Consider the following 27,186-nt stretch of genomic DNA (forward strand, 5'->3'; position numbering starts at 1 on the left):
GCTCCCCTACCCAGAGAAGATGCATTGAAAGCTTTTCCCCAATCTCCTGACACAGGTATGGAAACCGCCCCAGGCGCTGCATTTTACTTCCAGTCGAACCAGACGCATTTTCCCCCGCTTTCACATAACTGGCAGCTGTCACTACGGGATAATTGGTCCTGACAGTTCTAACACTGTCAACAGCCCGCCTACTCAAACTTCCAACCAATCCCTGCCGCTCTCCCTCAACCGAGCACTGCCACTCGTCTAACAACTGAGAGATCCGCTCCGCCCACGTCTCGTACGCCTCCGCCCCTTTAGGGGGGGGGGGACTTTTTCCGAAAAGCCAGGCGGAGCCTGCCATAGCAAGAACTTTTATTCGCAGACACTACCTCCTAATCAGACCACTCGTTCCTCTCTCTCCTAACAGTATGGACAGCCCATTGTCCCGCCTCACCTGGGGCACCAATAGACTCTGGCAGTCCCACCACCATCTCATCAGCGCTAGTCTGAACTTGAACAAAGACCTCCGGGGTGCCAACAGCCACCCCACCCAACACACATGCAGTAACAACCAGCAATTCCACAGAGGCACACCAGGTTCCGTCCCCGCAGCATGCATAATTTAAAGAGGGTGATCACACAGCTTCCTACAAAAATCCATATTCCGGACGAGTAACCCCACTATGCAGCCCCCTGGTAAGCCTCAGGCCCGCTCAACTCGGTTTTGTCTCGGGGAAGCAGCCTTCGGCCCCGCCAAACTGGATTTATCAAGTTTGTGTGGATGCTGTGTGATGTACCCCACCCCGCCAAATAACAGACAATACACCATGTGCCATTAAATGATTACACTTTATAGATCTTACTGGAACTATGTCATTAATAGAGATAAAGTATAAAAGGAAAGTGAAAGGCGCCAAACTTATCAAAGTTCAACCACTTAGTGAACAACAGTTGGAGCTCAATGAACGGAGTCCTCTTTCCACCATTCGATCCCCTCCGATCCCCTCCGACACCCTCGACCCGCCACCTGGGACCAGCCACGGTGGTCGGCCAGACGCTCCGCACGAGTCTGTCTTCATCTCCTCGCCTCGCCGAAGACCCTGAGCCTCGAACTACCGCTCGGCGTCCGTTCCGTCGCCCAGCTTAAGCATCGCGTCTCCTCTCTCTGTCCCCATCGCGCCTTCTCCCCCAAGCCCGCGAAACAATAGTTTATAGACACACAAGTAAGAATTACATCTATCCCAATTGGTTAGCAAATGAATACAATTCTCATTATCAGTAATATAACCCAAACAAGCTGCTAGTTTTGAGAACATTCTCAGCAGTTAACATAACAAAGAAGCCATTTTATTAACCTTAGCAGTAACATAAAAGAAGAAGCCCCTTACATAGGGCAATAGATGCGTGGTGCAGTTAAAACAGAGACAACAAATACTGGACTGAGAGCGTTGTATTTGAATGCACGCTGCATAAGGAATAAAAAGTACGATCTAGAAGTTTAGATTGACAAATACGACGTTCTGGCCATCTGTGAAACTTGGCTAAAGGATGGCTGCCACTGAGAGCTGAATGTCCAAGGATATACGGTATATTGGAAACATAGGTTAGTAAGCCGAGGGGTTGGTGTGGCTCTGTGCATAAGAAATAATATTAAATCATTGGAAAGAGATGACATAGGATTGGAAGGTTTAGAGACCCTATGGGCTGGGTTAAGAAATGGCAAGGTAGAAGGTCCCTACTGGCAGTTGCATACAGGCCTCCAAACAGCAGCCCGGATGTGGATTTCCAGTTACAGCAGGAGATAGAAAAGGCATGCCAGAAAGGCAATGTCATGGTAATCGATGTGGATTATAACATGAAAGTGGATTTGCCAGTACTGGACCTCAAGAGAGAGAATTTGTAGGGTGTCTAAGGGATGGGTTTTTAGAACAGCTTGTTTCGAGCCCACTAGGGGATTGTCTGTGCTGGTTTGTGTGTTGTGCAATGATCTGGAGGTGATAAGAGAGCTTTAGGTTAATGAACCCTTAGGGAACAGTGATCACAATATGATCGAATTCACACTGAAATTTGAGAGGGAAAAAATAAAATCCAATGTGTCGGTGTTTCAGTGGAATAAAGGAAATTACAATGGCATGAGAGGGGAACTGGCCGAAGTTGACTGGAAAGGGACATTTGCAGGAAGGACAGCAGAGCAGCAATAACTGGAGTTTCTGTGAAAAATTAGGGAAGTGCAAGACAGATATATTCCAAATAAGAAGTAATTTTCAAAGGGAAGGACACTTCTGTCGCTGACAAGTGAAGTCAGAGCCAAATTAAAAGCAAAAGAGAGGGCATACAAGGAAGCCAGAGCTAGTGGGAAGATAGAGGATTGGGGAGCTTTCAAAAACTTGCAGAAGGAAACTAAGAAGGTCATTCAGAGGGAAAAGATGAATTATGAGAAGGAATTGGCAACTAATGTCAAAGAAGACACTAAAAGATTTTTTAAGTATATAAAGGGTAAAAGAGAGTTGAGGGTAGATAAAGGACGAATAGAAAATGGCGCTGAAGATAGTATAATGAGAGTTGTAGAGATGGCAGAGGAACTGAATGCCTATTTTGCATCCGTCTTCACGGTGGAAGACGTCTGCAGTATACCAGACATTCAAGAGTGTCAGGGAAGTGAAGTTTGTGCAGTGAAAATTATGACTGAGAAGGTGCTCAGGAAGTTTAATGTTCTGAGGGCGAATAAATCTCCTGGACCTGATGGAATGCACCCTAGGCTTCTGAAGGAAGTAGATAGCGAGATTGCGGAGGCATTAACGATGATCTTTTAAGTATTGATAGATTCTGACATTGTACCGGATGACTGGAAAATTGCAAATGTTACTCAGCCTATAGACAGAAACTATAGACCTTTTAGGCTGACATCAGTGTTTGGGAAATTGTTGGAATCGATTGTTAGGGATGAGATTATGGAGTACCTGGAGGCACATGACAAGATAGGTCAAAGCCAGCATGGTTTCCTGAAAGGAAAATCCTGCCTGACAAACCTACTGCAATTCTTTGAGGAAATTACAAGCAAGGTAGACAAAGGAGATGTAGTGGATGTGGTGTACTTGGATTTTCAGAAGGCCTTTGACAAGGTGGCGCACATGAGGCTGCTTAGCAAGATAAGAGTCCGTACAATTACAGGGAAGTTACTAGCATGGGTGGAGCATTGCCTGCTCGGCAGAAAACAGAGAGTGGGAATAAAAGGATCATATTCTGGTTGGCTGCCGGTTACCAGTGGAGTTCCACGGGTGTCAGTGTTGAAACCACTGCTTTTTACAAAGTATGTGGATGATTTGGACTACAGTATTAATGGATTTGTGGCTAAATTTGCCGATGATACAAAGATGGGTAGAGGAGCGGGCAGTGTTGAGGAAACAGAGAGCCTGCACAGAGACTTAGATTGTTTAGGGAAATGGGCAAATAAGTGACAAATGAAATACATTGTTGGAAAGTGAAAGAAGTAAACGGGCAGACAATTACTTAGATGGGGAGAGAATTCAAAATGCAGAGGTGCAAAGGGACTTAGGAGTCCTTGTGCAAGATACCTTAAAAGTGACCTGCAGTGTGAGTTGGACCCAGGAATGAAAGGGTTACCAAATGAGGAACGTCTGGCAGCTCTTGGGCTGTATTCCCTGGAGTTCAGGAGAATGAGGGGGATCTCATAGAAACATTCCGAATGTTAAAAGGCCTGAACAGATTAGAAATGGCAAAGTTATTTCCCATGGTAGGGGATTATAGGGTAAGAGGGCACGGCTTCAGGTTTGAAGGACGTCCTTTTAGAACTAAATGCGTAGAAATTACTTTAGTCAGAGGTTGGTAAATTTGTGGACTTTGCTGTCACAAGTGGCTGTGGAGGCTAGTCATTAGGTGTACTCATGGCAGAGATAGATGGGTTCTTGATAGCCAGGGCATCAAAGGGTATGGGGTGAAGGCAGGGGAGTGGGGATGACTGGAAGAATTGGATCTGTCCAGCAGAGCAGACTCGATGGGCCGAATGGCCTACTTCTGCTCCTATGTCTTATGGACTCATGGTCTTATAGAATAATGCAACAGAATTTTCCTGGTGGAAACTCCCGTCATGATTTCCTTTTCGTCGGTGATAGTATTATAAACAGAACGGGCTTTTATATGTTAGTTAACGTGTACGCCCTGCGTGGTGTCGCTGAATTCGACGAACAGTAAAATCGGAATGGATGAAATGTCACTGTAAAAGTTCTTATTGGTTCCTGCCTCACTTTGATCATCCTGACCAAATTTGCTCATCAACCGGTAGCAAAGGAAAGTGAAAGTACATCAAGAAAAAGACTTGGATTCCCGCAGGCAGAAGCACAGTCAACACTCCGGCGCAGATCACTGGGTTTATACAACGCCAAACATGGGAAGCCGTGAGTTTATATCTTTAATCCGTTACTGAGACCACCACCCCCCCCCCCCCGAGATAAAACAAAGATATTAATACTTTCACGTTGTATTTCAGATTTTTCAAAGGACTGCTGTTATCACTTCCCAGCCATGGACAAGCGGTAGGTTCGCATAATCGGGGTGTGTCATCCCAATCGGACAGGGGTAAATATGATGATTTCGTTAACCCGTTTCACTCAGACAGCTGATGCTCTGTCTCCCTGGTCTTTGGCAGGAATCTGGGCAATTTGAAGAACCTCTTGTTAAACTACAACCCCCCTGAGGGCTGTGGAGACTGTATAAATATCCTGCTCTTCGGCATGGTGGGGGTTGGGAAATCATCGACCATCAACACATTCCTCTCGGCTCTGGATCCACAAGGAACGACTATAACCTGTGTCCCAACAGGAGACAATCCCGAGTCTCTCACACCAGAGGTACACACACTGCTGTCAACTTAATACAAACGCACAAGCGGTATATGTTACTCTATTAACTGTGAATTCACCGTCCTTTATGTGTCTCCTTGATGTCCACATCAGAGGTAGTGAGAGGTCACCTCACTCCAATCTATTTGCTGGTAAGCACGTCGGGAGGCCCCGAGGCTGGGAAAGTAGGGAGGCTAGAAGTCCGGCTTTAGGCCTCCGTCTGACGCCATCTGGAGCCGGACGTTAATTTGCCTCCAACCTGATCGCATGAACATTGATTTCTCTAACTTCCATTAAAGCCCTCCTCCCCTTCTTACCCCAGCCCTTATTTATTTATTTATCCATCTGTCTATTTATTTATTTATTCTCTCTTCTCCCCCCCCCCTCCATTTCTCCTCTCTTTGTTCTCTCTCTGTCCTTCTCACAATTTCTCCTTGCCTGCCCTTCATCTTCCTCTGGGCTCCCCTCCCCCTTTCTTTCTCCCTAGGCCTCCCGTCCCATGATCCGCCCCCTTCTGCTGTTCTGTATCCCTTTTGCCAATCAACTTTCCAGCTCTTAGCTTCATCCCAACTCCTGCTGTCTTCTTCTATCATTTCGGATCTCCCCATCCCCCTCCCACTTTCAAATCTCTTACTATCTCTTCTTTCAGTTAGTCCTGACGAAGGGTCTCGGCCCGAAATGTTGACTGTACTTCTTCCTATAGATGCTGTCTGGCCAGCATTTTGTGTGTGTTGCTTGAATTTCCAGCATCTGCAGATTTTCTCATGTTTGCATTAACTTGTCCTCCTTTTTTGCGTCTGACTAAAAAACTTATATAAATTACCTCGGATATACTTAAAACAGTGGAAACTGAAAGCTATAACAACCGTTAACCCAAGACCACAGTGGAGAGTGGTTGACTTTTTATTCTTGTTTCAAGACCCTAAAGAATTGCTGAAAAGAAAAACTATATTCAACCATGAATGGACCAAAGAATTTGGATTTATTGCTAAAAGCAGAAAATATAATTTTCATGTTTTTTGTACACTATACCGTTGTGACGTGAAGATTGGCAGTAAGGGAAAAAGTGCAGTTGAACGACACGGTACCACAGATAAATATAAAGTTAACACTCGTACTGCTGGAACACCATCATTATTATCATTTTTCTCCCCAGCTCAAGCAACTGAAGAAATTAAGTAAATTAATTTGGTTAGCATATTTGCTTCAGCAGGAGTAAAAATGAATATTCATTTCTTTATTTAAACTGTATGAATGCATGTATGTAATATGCAGAATGATGAATAATTGAATAGGAATAAGGGCTCTGGCAGAACATCACGGATTAATGATGAAATAGCTAGGTTTTTGCTGGATTTATATAGGCAAAAAAGTATCGTGTTAGAATTTTTATTTAATAAAATAACTAAAGTGGTCATCTGTTTGCATTTATTGTTTTTGCAATACGGTTTAAATTTTATAATTTTTTTTTGAAACGCACTGTATATATATGGTAATCCATGACCACATATGCAATGTCCTCCTTTTTGGAAATTTGGAAATGGTCCCCCTATGGGAAATGTGAATTTAAATCCAAGTGCGTGATATCAATTAGCTGCGGAATTAAGAAGGGAGGGACGAAAAAGAAATTATAGGCCAATTAGCCCGATGTCAATGGTTGGGAAAATGCTAGACTCCATTGATTAGCATAAGGTTTCAATACACTTGGAGTCACATGACAAAATAGGCCAAAATCAGTACGTTTTCTTCAAGGGGAAATTTTACCTGTAAAATCTGTTGGAATTCTTTGAGGAAATAGCATTCCAGAGAGACAAAGCAGAGACAGTGGATGTTGTTTACTTGGATTTTCAGAAAAACTTTGACAAGGAGCCACAGATGAAACTGCTGAAGTAGTTAATAGCCTATGGTATTACAATAAAGTTACTGGCATGGATAGAATTTTGGATGACTGACAAGATGCAAAATGTAGGAATAGATGGGGCTTTTCCTGGCTGTCTGCTGGTGACTAGTGGTAATCACAGAGATCGATATTGGGACTGTTTTTATTCACGTTATATGCAAAAGATTTGGAAGATGGAATTGATGGCTTTGTGGCCAGTTTTGTGGCTGATAGAAAAATAGGTGGAGGGTGGTTAGTTTTGAGGAAGCAGGGAATCTGCAGAAGAACTGAGACAGATTGGGAGAATGGGTGTATGAAGTGGCATTTGCAATTTTCAGTCCTTCAGAACCAATCTAGAACTAGTGTTTCTTCAAAGACGACTACTGATGCCTCCACAATCTCTTCAGGATCACTTTCCAGAGCCTGGGCTGCAGTTATTCAGGTTTCAGCAAATTACCCACATACAAACTTTTCCACTTCCCATCACCTTCTCCTTACCAACAGCTGCTACACTCACACTTGATCCCTGACTCTCTGGCATACAGCTGGTGTCTTCCACAGAGAAGGCTGATGTAAAATACAAATATTGTCACAATGGGTGGCACTGGTAGCGGATCCAAATGCAAGACACAGACAATGAAGTACGGGGAACATGACTTGACTAGAGTAGGAACGTGACAGGTTACAGACAAGGAGCAGGGACAAGAATGCAGACTTGGGCTAGGACATGGACAAGACAGGGAACCCGGACAAGGAACTAGGCACTAGGAGCCTGGGCTTGGGCTCTGAGCCAGAGACTGGACAAGGACCCAGAACCTGGGTCTTCCCTCGGACTCGGACCCCAGAATCAGGCAAGGACATGACATGACTACAGGACAGGAAATGTCTGGGGCATAGAGGCTTGAGGTTTGAGGCTGGGTTCTTGGTCTTGAGCTTGGAGTCAGGCTGGGGTCTTGGTCTTGAGCTTGGAGACAGGCTGGGGTCTTGGTCTTGAGCTTGGAGAACAGTCTGGGGTCTTGGTCTTGCACTTGGAGACAGACTGGGGTCTTGGTCTTGAGCTTGGAGACAGGCAGGGGTCCTGGACTTGAGCTTGGAGACAGGCTGGGGTCTTGGTCTTGAGCTTGGAGAACAGTCTGGGGTCTTGGTCTTGCACTTGGGAGACAGACTGGGGTCTTGGTCTTGAGCTTGGAGACAGGCAGGGGTCCTGGACTTGAGCTTGGAGACAGGCTGGGGTCTTGGTTTTGAGCTTGGAATACAGGCTGGGGTCTTGGTCTTGAGCTTGGAGACAGGCTGGGGTCTTCGTCTTGAGCTTGGAGACAGGCTGGGGTCTTCGTCTTGAGCTTGGAGACAGGCTGGGGTCTTCGTCTTGAGCTTGGAGACAGGCTGGGGTCTTGGTCTTGAGCTTGAAGATAGGCTGGGGTCTTGGTCTTGAGCTTGGAGACAGGCTAGGGTATTGGACTTGAGCCTGAAGACCGACTAGGGTCTTGGTCTTGCGCCTGGAGACAGGCTGGGGTCTTGGTCTTGAGCTTGGAGAACAGGCTGGGGTCTTGGTCTTGCGCTTGGAGACAGACTGGGGTCTTGGTCTTGAGCTTGGAGACAGGCTGGGGTCTTGGTCTTGAGCTTGGAGACAGGCTGGGGTCTTCGTCTTGAGCTTGGAGACAGGCTGGGGTCTTGGTCTTGAGCTTGAAGATAGGCTGGGGTCTTGGTCTTGAGCTTGGAGACAGGCTAGGGTATTGGACTTGAGCCTGAAGACCGACTAGGGTCTTGGTCTTGCGCCTGGAGACAGGCTGGGGTCTTGGTCTTGAGCTTGGAGAACAGGCTGGGGTCTTGGTCTTGCGCTTGGAGACAGACTGGGGTCTTGGTCTTGAGCTTGGAGACAGGCTGGGGTCTTGGTCTTGAGCTTGGAGGCAGTCTGGGGACTTGGTCTTGAACTTGGAATACAGGCTGGGGTCTTGGTCTTGAGCTTGGAGACAACCTGGGGTCCTTGACTTGAGCTTGGAGAAAGCCTGGGGTCTTGGTCTTTAGCTTGGAGTCAGGCTGGGGTCTTGGTCTTGAGCTTGGAGACAGGCTGGATCTTGGTCTTGAGCTTGGAGACAGGCTGGGGTCTTGAGCTTGGAAACAGGCTGGGGTCTTGGTCTTGAGCTTGGAGACAGGCTGGGGTCTTGGTCTTGGTCTTGAGCTCGGAGACAGGCTGGGGTCTTGGTCTTGAGCTTGGAGAGACTGGGGTCTTGGTCTTGAGCTTGGAGACAAGCTGGGATCTTGGTCTTGAGCTTGGAGAACAGGCTGTGGACTTGGTCTTTCGCTTGGAGACAGACTGGGGTCTTGGTCTTGAGCTTGGAGACAGGCTGGGGTCTTGGTCTTGAGCTTGGAGACAGGCTGGGGTCTTGGTCTTGAGCTTGGAGAACAGTCTGGGGTCTTGGTCTTGCACTTGGAGACAGACTGGGGTCTTGGTCTTGAGCTTGGAGACAGGCAGGGGTCCTGGACTTGAGCTTGGAGACAGGCTGGGGTCTTGGTCTTGAGCTTGGAGAACAGTCTGGGGTCTTGGTCTTGCACTTGGGAGACAGACTGGGGTCTTGGTCTTGAGCTTGGAGACAGGCAGGGGTCCTGGACTTGAGCTTGGAGACAGGCTGGGGTCTTGGTTTTGAGCTTGGAATACAGGCTGGGGTCTTGGTCTTGAGCTTGGAGACAGGCTGGGGTCTTCGTCTTGAGCTTGGAGACAGGCTGGGGTCTTCGTCTTGAGCTTGGAGACAGGCTGGGGTCTTCGTCTTGAGCTTGGAGACAGGCTGGGGTCTTCGTCTTGAGCTTGAAGATAGGCTGGGGTCTTGGTCTTGAGCTTGGAGACAGGCTAGGGTATTGGACTTGAGCCTGAAGACCGACTAGGGTCTTGGTCTTGCGCCTGGAGACAGGCTGGGGTCTTGGTCTTGAGCTTGGAGAACAGGCTGGGGTCTTGGTCTTGCGCTTGGAGACAGACTGGGGTCTTGGTCTTGAGCTTGGAGACAGGCTGGGGTCTTGGTCTTGAGCTTGGAGACAGGCTGGGGTCTTCGTCTTGAGCTTGGAGACAGGCTGGGGTCTTGGTCTTGAGCTTGAAGATAGGCTGGGGTCTTGGTCTTGAGCTTGGAAACAGGCTAGGGTATTGGACTTGAGCCTGAAGACCGACTAGGGTCTTGGTCTTGCGCCTGGAGACAGGCTGGGGTCTTGGTCTTGAGCTTGGAGAACAGGCTGGGGTCTTGGTCTTTCGCTTGGAGACAGACTGGGGTCTTGGTCTTGAGCTTGGAGACAGGCTGGGGTCTTGGTCTTGAGCTTGGAGGCAGTCTGGGGACTTGGTCTTGAACTTGGAATACAGGCTGGGGTCTTGGTCTTGAGCTTGGAGACAACCTGGGGTCCTTGACTTGAGCTTGGAGAAAGCCTGGGGTCTTGGTCTTTAGCTTGGAGTCAGGCTGGGGTCTTGGTCTTGAGCTTGGAGACAGGCTGGATCTTGGTCTTGAGCTTGGAGACAGGCTGGGGTCTTGAGCTTGGAAACAGGCTGGGGTCTTGGTCTTGAGCTTGGAGACAGGCTGGGGTCTTGGTCTTGGTCTTGAGCTCGGAGACAGGCTGGGGTCTTGGTCTTGAGCTTGGAGACAAGCTGGGATCTTGGTCTTGAGCTTGGAGAACAGGCTGTGGACTTGGTCTTTCGCTTGGAGACAGACTGGGGTCTTGGTCTTGAGCTTGGAGACAGGCTGGGGTCTTGTTCTTGAGCTTGGAGAACAGGCTGGGGTCTTGGTCTTGTACTTGGAGACAGGCTGGGGTCTCGGTCTTGAGCTTGGAGACAGGCTGGGGTCTTGTTCTTGAGCTTGGAAACAGGCTGGGGTCTTGGTCTTGAGCTTGGAGAAAGCCTGGTGTCTTGGTCTTGAGCTTGGAGACAGACTGGGGTCTTGGTCTTGAGCTTGGAGAAAGCCTGGTGTATTGGTCTTGAGCTTGTAGAGACTGGGGTCTTGGTCTTGAGCTTGGAGACAGCTGGGATCTTGGTCTTGAGCTTGGAGACAGGCTGCGGTCTTGGTCTTGAGCTTGGAGACAGGCTGGGGTCTTGTTCTTGAGCTTGGAGAACAGGCTGGGGTCTTGGTCTTGAGCTTGGAGACAGACTGGGGTCTTGAGTTTGGAGACAGGCTGGGGTCTTGAGTTTGGAGACAGGCTGGGGTCTTGAGTTTGGAGACAGGCTGGGGTCTTGAGTTTGGAGACAGGCTGGGGTCTTGGTCTTGGAATGTGGAGGCTGATAACTTGGAGGCTGGATCTCGGAGACAGACTGGGAACTGTACTTCAACAGAGAGCCGGGACTTATCCTTTGAGAAGCCGGGACTCATCTTTAACACATTACTAACACGAGACTGGACAGTACATAGTCATCGAGCCTGGACCAATCCTTAGACAAGCCGGGACTCAACTTTATCTCCACACCAATGTGTGACAGGTCCATCCATTGGTTAAAGGCAGAACGGCCGGACTTTCCCAACAGAGGCAAACACAAAACAAGACAAGACAGGACCCCCGCAGGGCAATGGCAGAACCGCTTGAGTTACCACTTGGAGGTGAGGACAAGACAAGACAGATCCCCCGCAAGGCAATGGCAGAACGGCCTGACTTACCCCACAGAGGCAAGGACAAGAAGAGACAAACACCAAAGAATGACATACAGTTCCATCTCTGCATCGGGGTTGCTCCAAGTCACAGTTCGGCCAGCAACCTCAGCTGGCTACGGAAACAGCCAGATCCCCACCTAGCTCGAAGTGGCCAGCAGCCACTCAGCTGGCCCGGGAAACAGCCGAATCCATGCCGCAAAGACAGCTCCGACTACCAACAGCAAGGCTTCATGAAGCGATGGTTCTCCAACACAGCCTAAAGATGGCAAGTGGCCGCTGTAGCCTTCCACCGGCAGGTTGCTCCCAGGAAACCTTTACAAGACAAACCAGCAGCCACCAGTCGTCCCCAAGGCTACTTATATTCCAAGCCCCAAGATGGGAATCAAATGCCTATGATTAACTCAACCAAAACAAGGGACAGCAGGAAGACCCGGAGTCCTGAGTCCACAGACCAGAGCGTGAACCAGAATGCGGACATTTACGGACTGGACCATGACAAATACAGTTCATCAGCCATTTCTGTGTCCCCCATTATCTCCTGCATTATTTTCCAGCAGTCTGATATCCACTCTTACCTCTCTTTGACTCTATATATCTGAAAAAATCTGTTATTATAATTTTATAGTGTTGGATAGCTTATCCTCAAATTTCATCTTTTCTCTTCTTGTGGCTTTTTTCAGTTGCCTTCTACTGATTTTGAAATATTCCCAGTCTAACTTCCCACTAGTTTTTGTTACATTATATACTCTCTCTTTTGATTTTCTGCTTTTGACTTTCCTTGTCAGTCATGGTTACCTCCTTACACCCCCACCACCCCTCACCCCATCTTTAGATTATTCCTTCCACTTTGGGATGAATCTATCTTTTGAATTGCTCCCAGAAACTCCATCCATTGCTGTTCTGCTATCATCCCTGCCCGTGTCTCCTTCCAATCAACTTTGGCCAGATCCCCTCTTATCCCTCTATAATTCCCTTTATTCCACTATAATATCGATACATCATTTTCTTGTCCCCGCCCCCCCCACCACCAACCCTCAAGGTGACTTCAATCATATTATGAAACTTGCCTCCAAGGGTTTCTTTACCTTAAACTCCCAAATCAAATACAGTTTATTTCACAACACCTAATCCAGAATGACCTTTTCCCAAAAGAGCTTAACCACAAATCCCTTCTTTGAGAACAGTCCCTGTTCCTTTTTCCATGGATGCTGCCTGATATGCCGAGTATTCTCCCCATTTTTGCTCTCTCACCCCAAGACTGTCCTTGTTAATTTGGTTTTCTTGGTGAACTGGAACGTTTTAGTTTGAAAGGGGAATCCAGAGATTCAGGATAACATTGCTGCAGTCAGAGTGTCTCTGGGTCTGTATACCAGGGATTCACCTGCCCTCTCAGGGGAACGTAAACAGTCCCAGGGCAGCAAGGGAAGAGGAGTTTTCTTGTGTCATGAGACATCATGTGACCGAGAGAAGATCAGGGAGATGTCCCACAGTCTGGGATGTCCTGTCACTGAGGGAAGAGGTAGGAGTTCTCCTGCAGATTGGATTATCCCCTCACTGAGGGAAAAGCAGGGTGTTCTCCCATGTCCCGATACATAATTTTAGCCAGCAGTTAACAACACAAAGCAGATCTTCAGTTGATCACCATTCCACTGTTTATGGGATCTTGTTGCGTAAATACCATCTGCCCTGTGTTCTACATTACACAGAACTTTACTCTCCATGAAAGGTGCCATACAAATGTACATCTTTTTAAAAAATTTACAGCTCAGGTCCTACAAAGCAGGGAGTTTAAACTTTTGGGATACAGCTGGATGGAATGCTATGAAGAACTGTGGTCAGACAAAGGAAGTGTTACAGATGATCCTGGAAGGGAGAGTTCCCAAAGGAACAAACGTGAGTTTCCTCCTTTACTTCATACTCCTGATTTCCACAAGCCATTAAACACTGAACAACCTCAGAGAGAGAAGGGAGAAATGGTCCCAAGCAAAGTTTCAGACAAAACAGCTATGGTTCTGAAGACTAGGTCCACACTCCGATTGGAATTAAACTATAACCTAGGCCAAGGGAGGTGGCACTCTTCAAAATAAGTTACACATAAATACCAAACAAAGAGTAACACTCGAGAACATAGTGACAGAGATTAGTCCCGGAGTAACACACAGGGATGCAGTGGCAGAGATTAGTCCTGGAGTAACACACGAGAACACAGTTACAGAGATTAGCCCCAGAGTAACACACTGGGATACAGGGACAGAGATTAGTCCTGGAGCAACACACCGGGACACAGTGACAGAGATTAGTCCTGGAGTGACACGCTGGGACACAGTGAAAGAGATTAATCCTGCTGCAACATGCAGGGACACAGTGACAGAGATTAATCCTGGAGTAACACATGGGGACGCGCTGACAGAGATTAGTCCTGGAGTAATACACAGGGACACATTGACAGAAATTAGTCCTGGTGTAACACACGGGGACACGGTGACAGGGATTAGTCCTGGAGTAACACACATGAACACAGTGACAGAGATTAGTCCTGGAGTAACACACAGGGACACAGGACAGAGATTAGTCCTGGAGTTACACATGGGGATACAATGAAAGATGTTTGTACTGGAGTAACACACAGGGTCACAGTGACAGATATTATTCCTGGAGTAACACAGTGGTACACAGTGACAGACATTAGTTCTGGAGTTACCCATGAGGAGATATTGACAGAGATTCACCAGGGGGTTACACACCACTCTCCTTGGCGTCTCACTGCCAGCTGTCTCCACCTCTACACATTGCTGGGACACTTAGAGCTCTTTTCCACGTGAGGGAGGACTGACTGTTGTGCTGACATCCTCCACATGGTACAGGTCAGGAGACAGAGCAGTGTTGGGGAAATGGATCAATCCCAGCAACACATGACCCCAGCATCCGCTCCACTGCTAGTGAAGGTCACAGGGTCACCAGCCCCGATGATGGTCCGACCCCTGCTCCAACTCACCTGGAGCAGCTCCTCCTTGTCTCCCACCAGTTGCCTTCTGCTGGCATCCATTATAAGCCAACAACTCCACCGTGTGGGGTTTGATGTTGGAATTCTGTGTATGGCCATGAAATCTTGTCTTACTTCCAAACTGATGTGAGAACAGACACTCAGGAGTCAATGGCCATGGGCCAACAGAAGAAGGGTGTTGAGGTCCAGACTAGATCAGTTCTGCTTACTGAATTGGGGGAGAAGGCTGGGGTTAGTGGAGGGATGACGGGGGAGGGGGGGTGGTTTGGGGTGTGTTTGCCCTTGTAGGATTTTGTGAGTAAAACAATTGAGAGTCACTTTATGCATTTAACAAGATTTGCAGTCCTTTACTTCCATTGCAGAAGAACAAGTCACCTTATACTGATGTCATTGTATCAGACACTGTTTCTTAAAATGAACTCAACAACTCAATGACGGAGTTTATGAATCATGTAAAACAGTTTATATGATGAACAATATGTGCCATCTGTCACCCATTACATTCCCCTACACTCTGTTCTTATCACTCTTCATTCGTCAAACCCACCATCCCTGGATCAGTCTGGTCAGCCATTGCTGCAATCCTTCCTTGGGTAAGGAATCCTGAACTGTGCACAAGCCTCACCAGGACTCGATAGAATTGGAGCGAGTCGTCTGTACTACTGTGTGACACAGTGATGGAGCAGTTAGTAGTGCTGACTCACAGATCCAGTGATTCCGATTCCATCCCAGCCTCTGGTGCTGTCTATGTATAGTTTGCAGGCTCTTGCTGTCATGATGTGGGTTTCCCCCTGATGATCCTGGTTTCTGGCTCCCACATCCCAATAGCATGTAGGTCATTGGGTCAGTCTGCTGCTGTTTTTTCCGGTGGGTTGTCAGAATGGCAGAGAGTGGATGGGGAGATGAGTAATTGGTGAACTGACAGAGAGCTAGCATAGGCTAGCCTGGCTGAATGGCCTCAGGAAACGAACATGAACAAAAGCTGCTGAACTCACCATTCACCTTCCTATCACCCAGTAACCTGGACACAATACACACGATTGTCTCCCCCACATTACTGATGGAGACTGAACAACTCACACTCCTCAGGATTAAATTTCCCATCAGTTTACACACTGACCAACCATCTGTATCATCCTTCAGTGTGAAGGACCAAACAGTTTCTGAATCCTCTGAAAACTTTGTTATCACGTTCCGACATTTTGGTAAAAATGCTGACATTTTAGATAGTACAAGAAACTGAGTATTGAAGAGCTCAGTGTAAATTCCAAAACAGCTCGTGGGGACAGAGTGGACTCACAATGAAAGGAACTGAAAAGTAACAGTGAACTGGGGACAGCAACTTTCCCATCTGGAGATTGACAGGGTTAGAGAAATCCCACTGATCCCTGAAGCAAGAGTGAGGTCAGAGCCCATCTGGATCTCAGTAGATCAGTGACTCTGATCTCTGGGCTTTGTCTGATGGGACTTGTCCCTCCAGTCAGTGTTCACCTCAGTGCTGAGTGATTGTGATCATCAGTGTTCTTGCTGCTGCCTCCGTAACCAGTTCTTCATTGTCTCACTTAGTTACAGCATTTCAACCCTGACTCGGATGTTTCCAACTATCCCATTATTCCGGAAAATGTAATTCATGGAGTCGCCTTCATATTTGACATCAGCACCATAGACTTGGTCAGTGACGATAAAATGGAAGAGTTTCAGGAGCTACAGACAATCGTGGCACAGAACTGTAAGTGCTTTCTTTTGTTCTGTGTAACTTTGTCACCTCAGCATTGCAGCTTCATATTGATATCTGGATCATCTCTCTTTTCCAGATGTTCACAGGGTTGTGATTGGGACCAAGTTTGAATTATTAGGGATACCAGAGAAACACAATGCATGGATTTATGAATACAAGCCACTGCAGCAGAAGGTAATAGTATGTAGAATCTGAGAACTGACATTGATGTGGGAAACATAGCACCCAATCTGTGAATAGCATGATTGCACTGACAGCAGAGAGGTAAGCACAGGAGATATTTGCTTTGTGGTTCCTAGTAAGCAGACAAATCTCAAGGTTCTATAATTTATGCATACATTGATAATACTTTGATATACTTTGTATCCTTTGAATGCCCTAAGCTCATCTGCCTTTCCTACAATATTCCCTGCATTGAAGTAGACAAAACTCAGAACATTAGTCCCACCATGGTCAAACTTGATTTCTGACCTTGTGTGTAGGCTCAGCAACATCTTTCCCCACAACCACTCCACGATCTGTTCAGGCGCTCTGCTTCCCATCCTGTGTAGTTCTAGCTTAACCACCACCCCCACCAACCGCACCCCCACCCCCCCTTGCAGCACTAGAAAACCTTCCTGCTAGGATATTCATTCCCCTCCAGTTCAGGTGCAAACCATTCCGTCTGTACAGGTCCCACCTTCCCTGGAAGAGAGCCAATAACCTGAAGCCCTTCCCCTCCTGCACCATCTCCTTAGCCACGTGTTAAACTCTATTACTCAGGCTTTACTTTGTGCTGCCTCATTTTACTGATATTTTCTGCCCCCTCCTGCCACACTTTGTTTGTCAAATCCCCCCTCACTCCTCTGAGCCACCGGTCTCTCACTTCCTCTTCAGTTATTAAGCATTCTGCCCTTGGAACCCTCCCCTTTCTGTCTAGTCTGAAGCCTGGTCTACACAGTATTCACATGATTCCCCAGGACACTGGTCACAACACAGTTCAGCTGAAGCCCATCCCAATGGAACAGCTCTCTTCGTCTCTGTTACTGCTACCATTGCCCGTGAATCTGAAGCTTGTGGAGTTTATAATTCCATTAATACCCTCTCTCTCCTTCCTTTCCCTCAGTTTGACCAGTTGGCAAAACGCACTGGGATGGAGAGGCGTTCCATGTTTGTGGTTTCGAATCATTGGAGAGGTGAACAGATCGAGATGATAAAATGCATCCTGGCCCTGTATGTTCTGGATAATATGGTCAGAAATATTGACCGATTTCTCAAAGCAGTGTAATGATCACAGCTGACCTTGTCCAGCGTATTGAATTTGTTCTAGTTTCAGCAGCACGGACACTGCTGTGGGATTGATGTTTTTATTGTTTTCCCCATAGTTTTAGCATTCTTTATGCTTGTTTATATATTTGTACAATCACCTGTTTGTCTGTAGACTTCTAGTAACTTGTTGTATTAGTAGTTCCATTCTTCTGTAGTTTCTATCCTTGCAAAGTTGAAGGGGGAATAAGTTAGTATCTGCTGAAAGGGTTTCTCAGATAAACTGGCTCAGCCCACTTGGCAGAATAAAAGCTCACCACGTTTTCATCTACCTTTGTTACAGTCAGTCACAGTTACTGGTTCAGAGGTGACTTGTACAACCGGTTACTGGGACAGCCAGTCAACGTTACAGTCAATGATTGTTACAGCCTGTCACAGTTACAGATGGTTACTCTTACAGTAGGGGACTGTTACAGCCAGTCACAGTCACAACCATTCACTGTCACAGCCGGTCACAGTCACAGCGAGTTACTGTTACTGCAGGGGACTGTTACAGCCAGTCACAGTTAGAGATGGTGACAGTTACAGCCAGTCACTGTTACGGATGGTCACAATTACAGCCAGTCACTATTACAGCAGGGGACTGTTACAGCCAATCACAGTTACAGCCGGTCACAGTCACAGTTACAGTCACTGTTACAGCAGGGGACTGTTGCAGACAGTCACAGTTACAGATGGTCACAGTTATTGCCAATCACTGCTTTTCAGCTGGCCACTGGTACAGCCGTTCACTGTTACTGTCAGTCACGGCTGTTACTGCTGCTGTTCTCTTGTTCCTTCTCCGCCTTACTTGCTGAGATTCACAGACTCTATCTGACCTGTACCACTATAAACATCTAACGAAACTGTGGTAAACATAAGATTTGGGCCTCATTCTTGATTTCTGAAGAAGCTACTGGACATCAGCCCCAGATCTAACTGTCATGGTCCGGTCCGTGAAGTCCGCATTCTGGATCACGGTGTGGTCCGTGGACTCAAGACTCCAGGTCTTCCAGCTGTCCTTTGTTTGGTTGAGTTAATCATAGGCATCTGATTCCCATCTTTGGGCTTGGAATATAAGTAACCTTGGGGTTGAGTGTCGGCTGCTGGTTTGTCTTGTCAGTTCCCCTTGGAGCAACCTGCTGATGGAAGGCTAGTGAAACTATTCGTGATCTCTAGGCCTGGTTGGAGGACCACCGCTTCATGGAGCCTTGTTGCCACTCGTCGGAGCAGTTATTGTGGTATGGATTTGGCTGTTTCTGTAGCCAGCCAAGATCGCTGGCTGCCCTGAGACTGAGAGCCACCCTGGATTGAGCTCCTTTCTTGTTCTTGCCTCCGTTGGGTAAGCCAGGCCGTAATTGCCTTTATCCTGCAGTTGGTTCTGTCCCTTCCTGTTCCTTGCCTCCATTGGGTAAGCCAGGCTGATTGCTGTTACCCTGCGGTTGGTTCTGTCCCTTGCCCCTGTCGGGTAAGCAGGCCGTTTGCCGTTACCCTGTGGTTGAGTCCCTCCCTCCCTGTCCTTGCCTCCGTGGGGTGAAGTTCTGCATCCTGTGCAGGAGTTCTGCATTCTGCGTTCTGCACAGGAGATCCACGTCATGCCCAGGAGAAGCTCCAAGAACCCAAGCCTCAAGGATCCCGCAGCCAAGCTCCAAGAACCCAAGCCTCGAGGATCCCGCAGCCAAGTTCAAGACCCAAGGCCCCAGCCTGTCTCTGAGCTCAGGCCTCTAGACCCCAGCCACGTCCTGTCCTGAAGCCATGTCATGTCCTTGCCTGGTTCTGGGGTTCGAGCCTGAGGTAAGACCCAGGTTCTGAATCCTTTTCCAGTCTCAGGCTCGGAATCGAGCCTTGTCTTCTAGTCCATGGTTTCTAGTCCTGGTCCAGTTTTCCCTAGCCCAAGTCTGCATTCTTGTCCCTGCTCCTTGTCTGAATCCTGTCACGTCCCTACTCTAGTCAAGTCCTGTTCCTTGTACTTCAGTGTCTTTATCTTGCATTTGGATCTGTTCCCAACGCACCATTGCAACAGAACGAACTTGCCATGGTGAACCTAGTGGACATGGGTCCTGTACAACAGGCCCTGTCCAGCCAGGGCTCTCTATTGGTCGACTCTTGTATGAGTAGTCTCGTTCCATGGTTCTTAGGACTATTAGTTCTAAGTCTAGCATTGTTCCTGAATTCTCTACTAAAACCAAGACTTCAGCTAAAGACTCTCTCTGGACACCAATTCCACGCACGCTACGACCATAGCGCCTCCCGACTCAGCATCCGCGCCTGTGTTCAGCACTTGGGTTCGTACCACCGCTACATCCTTGCAACACTAACAGAATAGACAGTAACAGAGTAAGGGAGGGAGAGGCCACAGCTTTAAGCTGTGGTTATTTCAGTGCAATAAGAACATAAGAACATAAGGAATAGGAGCTGGAGTAGGCCATCCAGCCCATTGAGCCTGCCCCACCATTCAATAAGATCATGGCTGATCTGTCCGTAAACTCAGCTCCATCTACCTGCCTTTTTCCCATGACCTTTAATTCCCTTACTATGTAAAATCCTAACTAACTGTTTCTTAAATATACGTATTTAGTGGGGAAGCCTCAACTGCTTCCCTGGGCAGAGAATTCCACAGATTTACCATTCTCTCAGAAAAACTGTTCCTCCTCATCTCCATCTTAAATCTTCTCCCCTGGATCTTGAGGCAATGTCCCCTAGTTCTAGTCTCACCTACCAATGGAACCAACTTTCCTACTTTTGTGTTATCAATCCCTTTCAAAATTTTGTATGTTTGTATAGGATGCCCTCTCATTCTTCTGAACTCCAGAGAGCATAGTCCCAAGCGATTCAATCTCTACTCATAGGTTAACCCCTTTATCCCTGGAATCAACCTGGTGAACTTCCTCTGCACTGCCTCCAAAGCCAGTATATCCTTCCTCAAGAATGCAGACCGGAACTGCACACAGTACTCCAGGTGCGGTCTCACCAGTACCCTATATAGTTGCAGCATGACCTCCCTGCTCTTGGATTCAATCCCACCAGCAATGAAGGCCAACATTCTGTTTGCCTTCTTAATAGCCTGCTGTGCCTGCTATACCTGCAAGCCAACTTTTTGCGATTCATGCACAAGCACTCCCAAGTACCTCTGTACAACAGCATGCTGCAATCTTTCACCATTTAAATAATCTGTTCTTCTACTATTTCTTCTAAAGTTCCATTTACCAACATTGTATTCCATCTGCCAGACCTTGGCTCATTCTATTAACCTATCTGTATCCCTCTGCAGACTCTCCTCATCTTCTGTACAATTTGCTATTCCACTCAGTTTAGTGTCAACAACAAATTTATACCAACTCTCTGCTTTCTATTGGTTAAACAATTCACTATCCATACCAATACACTTCCTCCGACTCCATGCATCCGTATCTTATTTATAAGTTTCTTGTGCGGCACCTTATTGAATGCCTTCTGGAAATCCAAGTATACAACATCCACCTGTACCCCTCAATCCACTGCACTCATTATGTCCTCAAAGAACTCCAGTAAGTTTGTCAAACAGGACCTGCCCTTTCTGAATCCTTGCCTGCATCTGTCTAATGGAACCACTCCTTCCTAAATGTTCTGCTATTTCTTCCTTAATGACAGCTTCAAGCATTTTCCCGACTACAGACATTAAGCTAACTGGCCAATAGTTGCCTATCTTTTGCCTACATCCTTTTTTAATAAGTGGCGTGACATTTGCTGTCTTCCAATCCACTGGAACCCGCCCAGTGTCTAGAGAGTTTTGATAAATGATTACCAACGCCTCTACAATAACCTCCACCAATTCCTTCAGCACCCTGGGATGCATTCCATTAGGGCAAAGGGACTTATCTACCTTCAGGCCCTCTAGTTTGCTCATCACTATGTCTTTAGTGACAGCGATTTTATTGAGGTCCTCACCTCCCATTTTGTCCATAACATCCTTCTTTGGCATATTAGATGTGTCCTCCACCATGAAGACCGAGACAAAATAGTCATTCAGTGCCTCAGCCATTTCCTTATCAATTTCCCCTTCTTGTCTTCCAAGGGACCTACTTTGACTTTAGCCACCCTCTTCCGCTTATATATTTATAAAAACTTTGGCTGTTTTTATATGTTGTACTAATTTACTTTCATACTCTATCTTCCCTTTCCTTATTTCTTGTTTATTTGTTCTCTGTTGTTTTTTAAGATTTTCCCAATCTTCCAGTCTCCCACCACTCTTCACGACTTTGTACACATGAACTTTTAATTTGATACTATCTTTTATTTCCTTCGTTATCCAATGCTGGCTCTCCCCACACTTACTGTCCTTACTTTTGACTGGAATATATTTTTGTTCAGCACTCTGAAAAATCTCTTTGAAAGTATTTTACTGTTCCTCAACTGTCCAAAACTGTCGCATGGACTCAGGATATGGACTGGCACTGAGAACTGGGATATCACAACCAACAACAGAAACATAGCTGAGGAAAGGGTAGGGTGGGCAGCTCAATGCTCCAGGTACAGATGCTACAGGTGTGATTGAGGTACAGGTAAGAGAGGAGGCGGGGGAGTGGCCTTTTTGGGGAAAGAGAACATAAGATTGGTGTTGCTTGGGAGATCGTCCAGTGAGACTGTTAGAAGTTTTCAAGAAGGATTCAATTGGTTCAGAGGATCGGCTGTAAAAATGATCCAGCTTCAGACCACACTCTGCCTTAGCCTGGCTCAATAGCTCAAACCCTTCAACCCTCCATCTGCTGAGGTGCAACATGTAGGAGATTGGAAGCTGAGGATTTATTGATTACATAGAAATATTCAGTAAATTTCCTGAAGCCTATTTAGCCAAAAAGAGGACAGTTCAGAATGCCGGCAAACTTGGAAATTACTTCAGCAAGAAAACTTCACAATGTTGACTGTAGAGAAGAAATGAAGGCAGAGAAGTTAAAGATGCTACAATGTGGAATTATTCCTGACTCAGGGATTCAACCATAAAATATAGGATCAGAATTATGCCATTTGGCCCATCAGGTCTGCTCTATTCATTTCACCATGTCTGTTCCATTTTCCTCTCAGCTCTAATCTCCTTCCTTCTCCCCGTATTCCTTCATGTCCTGTCCAATCAAGAATCTATCAACAGCTCTGCCTTAAATATGCTCAATGACTTGGTGACCACAGATACCTGTGCAATGAATACAACAGACTCACCACTCTGGCTAAAGGAATTCCTCCTGCTCTTCATTATAAATGGATATCCCTCTATGTATTCTCAGGCTGCATCTTCTAGTCTTTGCCTTCCCCAACATGGGAAACTTCCTCTCCACAACCAGTCTATCAAATGTTGAAAGGCCAGAAGACATCAAAGGCTCCTCATATGACAAACCTTTCAATCTCGGAATCATTTTCGTGAACCTCCTTTGAACCATTTCCAATGTCAGCACGTCCTTTCTTAGACAAGGGCCCAAAACTGCACTCAATCTCCAAGTGAGCCTACATCATTGCCTTATGAAACATCAACGTTATATCCTTGCTTTTATATACCAGTCCTCTCAAAATGAATGCTAACATTGCACTGCCTTCCTCACCACAGACTCATTTTGCAAATTAACCTTTAGGGAATCCTGCACCATTACTCCCAAATCTCTTTGCACTTCAGATATTTGAATTTTCTCTCCATTTCGAAAATAGTCTTCACATTCATTTCTTCTACCAAAGTGTGTGACCAGACACTCCCAACACTGCATTCCACCTGCCAATTCTTTGTCCATTTTCTGAATCTAAGTTCTTTTATAGCCTCTCTGTTTCCTCAAAACTATCTTTATACTGGCCACAAACCTGGCACAAATCTATCAATTCCATCATCCAAATCATTAACATCTATCATAAAAAGTTGTCCCAACACAGATCCCGGTGGAATACCACGAAACACTGGCAACCAGCCAGAAAAAGCTCCCTGTATTCCCATTCTCTGCCTCTTTCTAATCAGCCAATGCTCTATCCATGCTAGTATCTTGCCTGTAATACCATGGGCTCTTGTTAAGCAGACTCATGTGTGGCACCATGTCAAACACCTTCTCAAAATTGAAGTACACAGGATTCACTGAATCTCCTTTGTCTATCCTGCTTGTGATTCTTTAAAGAATTCCAACAGATTTTCCAGGCAAGATTTTCCCTGAAGGAAACTGTGCTGACTATGGCCTATTTTATCATGCACCCCCAAGTACACCAAAACCACATCCTTAACAATCAAATCCAAACCACTGAGGTCAGATTAAATTGCACATAATTTCTTTTCTTCTGCCTCCCTCCCTTCTTGAATAGTGGAGTGACATTTGCAAATTTCCAGTCCTCCAGGACCATGTCAGAATCTATTGATTCTTGAAAGATCAATACTAATGCCTCCACAATCTCTTCAGCCACCTCTTTTAGAACAGTGGAATGGATCCATTTGGTCCTTGTGATTCATCTATTCTTAGACCTGTCAGTTTCTCAAGACTTTTCTCCCTTCTGGTAACTTCACACACTCCTGTCCCATGACACTCTCAAACTTTTGGCATACTGTCAGTGTCTTCAGCAGTGAAGACTGATAAAATAAACTTTTTCGGATCTCCCATTACTACTACTACAGCAGCATTTTGTAGCGATCTGATATCTGTTCTGGCCTCTCTTTTTCACTTCATATATCTAAAGAAACTTTTGGTATCTCCTTTGATAATGTTGGTTAATATTTTATCTTTCCCTTTTTCATGACTAATTTAGTTTCCTTCTGTTGGTTTTTAAAAGCTTTCCAATCTTCTAACTTCCCATTCAGTTTTGCTCTATTGTATGCCCTCTCATTGGCTTTTATGTTGGCTTTGACTTGTCAGCCACAGTTGTGCCATCTTGCCTTTAGAATACATCTTCCTCTTTGGGAGGTATATAACCTGTGCCTTCCAAATTGCTTTCAGAAATCCCAGCCATTGTTGCTTTGCCATCATCCCTGCCAGTGATCTTTTCCAATCAATTTTGGCCAGCTCCTCTCTCATACCACTGTAATTCTCTTTACTCCAGTGTAACACTGATGGATTTGACTTTAGCTTCTGCTTCTCAAATTGCAGGGTGAATAATATCATAATATGACCACTGTTTCATCAGGGTTCCTGTACCTTAAGCTCTCTAATCAATTCCAGTTCATTGCATAACACCCAATCCAGAATAGCTGATCTTCTTGTGGAGTCAACCATGAGCTGCTCTAAAAAGCCAACTCATAGACATTCTGCAAAATTCCCCTCTTGGAATCCAACACCAACCTGATTTTCCCAGTCTATCTGCATACTGAAATCCCCCATGACTATCATAACATTGCTCTTTTGACACACATTTTCTACCTCCCATTGTAACTTGTAAACCACATCATTACTACTGTTCAGAGGTATGTATACAACTCTCATCAGGGTCTTTTCACCTTTGCTGTTTCTTCACCCTACCAACAACGATTCTACACTGAACCTATGTCACCTCTTTTTTTATGATTTGATTTCATTTTTTACAAACAGAACAACCTTATAATCCACCTGTCCTTTCAATTCAAAGTGTAACCTTGGATGTTACGCTTCCAGCTATAATCTTCTTTCAGCCATGATTCATTGATGCCCACAACGTCACATATGACAATCTGAAACTAATGAAAGTAATTGACCGTATTCTGTATACTGCGTACATTCATATATAACATCTTGACTGTGCATTCATCACTTGTTTATTTTGTCCCCCTTTTACATTGCAGCTCATCTTGTTGACTGCAATTTGGCCCTGTCATCAGACTCTCCTTGTTAGCAGTCTCACTCCACACTGCTTCTGCTTGTAAACCAACTGACCCATCCTCAGTCCTATCACCCTGGTACCCATCCCCCTGCCAATTAGTTTAAAACCTCTGAAACAGCTCTCTCAAACTTCCCTGCAATGATATTGGTGCCCTTGGGTTTAGGTGTATCTTGTCCCTTTTGTACAAATCGTACCTTCCCTCGATGAGATCCTAATGATCCAGAAATCTGCACCCCTGCCCTCTGCACCAGTTTCTTAGCTATTCATTTGCGTGCCAAATCATCCTATTTTTACCCTCTCTGTGCGTGGCACCAGCAACAATCCAGAGATTATTACCCCAGAGGTCCTACTTTTCAGCTTTGTATCTCACTCTCTTAAATCTCTCTTCAAGGATCTCTGCACCTTTCCTACCGATGTCATGTGTGCCAATATGTACCAGGAGTTCTGGCTGCTCACCCTCCCCCTTTAGAATGTCGTGGATCTGATCCGAGACATCCTGACCCAGGCACCAGTGAGGCAACATACCATCTGGGTGTCCCTGTCGTGCCCAGAGAATCGAGTCTTTATTCCTCTGTTGATGGAATCTCCTATCACCACTGCAGTCCTCTACACTTCTGTTCTGAGCCAGAGTGCCAATTCCTTTCTGTTCAAATGCTGCCTGAGCCAGATCTGCCAGCACTGATCAAATCATTGAATGTGTTCAGCTGACCGAAGCTCCGTGAGCCAGTGGACAGCACTCAAAGGCCACAAGAACATCACTAACCAATGGAGATGCATTGGGTCAGGGGTCACTGATTTGAACCCCAGTGTTGTTCCACTGTTGTTTAACAAGATACGTGACTACTCTCAGGGTGGAGGAGCAACTCTTCGTATTCCGTCCAACCTCCAACCTGATGGCATGAACATCGATTTCTCCTTCCCCTTCCCTTTTTCTCTAGTCCCCACTCTAGCCTCTTACCTCTTCTCCTCACCTGCTATGGCCTCCCCCGGTACCCCTCCTCTTTCCCTTTCATCCATGACCCACTCTCCCCTCCTATCAGTTTCTTTCTTTTCCAGACCTTTACCTTTCCCACCCACCTGGTTTCACCTCTCACCTTCCAACTATCCTCCTTCCCCTCCCTCCACATTTATATTCCAGCAGCCTTTAGATTTCTTTCCAGTCTTGAAGGAAGGTCTCAGTCTGAAACGTTGACAGTTTACAGAATTCATTTCCAAAGACATTGTTTGACCTACTCAATTTGTCCAGCAATTTGTGTGTGTGGCTCTCAATTCCCAGAATCCGCAAAATTTCGTGTGTGTGTGTCTCTGACCATCAGTTCAAATGAATATTAAAGTTAAGTAAGTTTCCATGCAATATATCAACATTCAGTCCCTGCTCAACGCATGAAATGTTGCCAAAAAACAGTCATTTCCAGGGGCTGGATAGTTTCTCAATAATGAAAGTAACTCCAAGTTTCCCCAACCATTCCCATTAAAGAAAAAAGCAGAAAGCTGGAAGAACTCAGTGGGTCAGGCAGAATCTGTGGAGACAGAATATCTGTAAGAGTCATTGGGTTGTACAGTTATCAAGCATTTTGTTTGATGTGTGTCTTCTCTGTAGCGATGAAGGAAGAGAAGGGACGAGGCAACGTGGGAGGGGGAAGAAGTGGTAAACTCAGAAGCAACTGAGAAGGGGTGAGGGGCCCAGAGTAATGAGGAAAAGTAAAGGCAGGAAAAGGAAAACAGAGGGAAGTATAACAGAAATGAGATGGTTCAAGTTGAAGTTTAATGGTCATTCAGACTGGGTATATGAACAATCATGAATACAGAAGTGTTACTCCGGGGTCAAAGTGCAAAATACATTAGCAACAGTCACACACAGCACAAGGCACATACAGCACATATAAGATAGCAGTAAAATATAGTCACCCAAAAATACACGACAGTTCCAGAGTCCGTGAGTGTTGTAGCAGTCTGTAGTCGAACACAATACAGGTTCATCTTCTGCTGAGCACTGACTCCAGCATAGATGCCGTGCCAGGCTATCTCCGGCACTTCAG

At 46.2% G+C, this 27,186-nt stretch overlaps 2 protein-coding genes across 2 annotated transcripts; one reads left to right on the forward strand and one right to left on the reverse strand.

Annotated features, from left to right (window-relative positions):
• The first annotated feature begins 32 nt into the window (after positions 1-32).
• LOC134350869 (interferon-induced protein 44-like) lies at positions 33-27,062 on the forward strand. Its single transcript, XM_063056652.1, has 8 exons — positions 33-55; positions 4,286-4,397; positions 4,490-4,535; positions 4,649-4,850; positions 13,098-13,226; positions 15,904-16,066; positions 16,152-16,249; positions 17,181-27,062. Exons 2-8 carry the CDS (start codon positions 4,388-4,390, stop codon positions 17,340-17,342), a joined length of 810 nt encoding a protein of 269 aa, XP_062912722.1. The 5' UTR covers positions 33-55; positions 4,286-4,387; the 3' UTR covers positions 17,343-27,062.
• LOC134350868 (keratinocyte proline-rich protein-like) lies at positions 8,883-27,186 on the reverse strand. The gene is made up of 2 exons (XM_063056651.1): positions 27,056-27,186; positions 8,883-11,928 (listed from the first exon to the last, which is right to left on the reverse strand). The coding sequence occupies exon 2, from the start codon at positions 11,055-11,057 to the stop codon at positions 9,846-9,848; it is 1,212 nt and encodes a 403-aa protein (XP_062912721.1). The 5' UTR covers positions 11,058-11,928; positions 27,056-27,186; the 3' UTR covers positions 8,883-9,845.

This window comes from Mobula hypostoma, chromosome 8 (assembly GCF_963921235.1).
Source record: "Mobula hypostoma chromosome 8, sMobHyp1.1, whole genome shotgun sequence".
Lineage (NCBI taxonomy): Eukaryota > Metazoa > Chordata > Chondrichthyes > Myliobatiformes > Myliobatidae > Mobula > Mobula hypostoma.

Coding starts and splice junctions, on each gene's coding strand:
- LOC134350868 (XM_063056651.1), bottom strand. CDS start 11,057: ATGAGTCCCGGCTTCTCAAAGGATAAGTCCCGGCTCTCTGTTGAAGTA.
- LOC134350869 (XM_063056652.1), top strand. Junction 4,536..4,648: donor TTCCCAGCCATGGACAAGCG/GTAGGTTCGCAT, acceptor GGTCTTTGGCAG/GAATCTGGGCAATTTGAAGA. Junction 4,851..13,097: donor CCGAGTCTCTCACACCAGAG/GTACACACACTG, acceptor AAAAATTTACAG/CTCAGGTCCTACAAAGCAGG.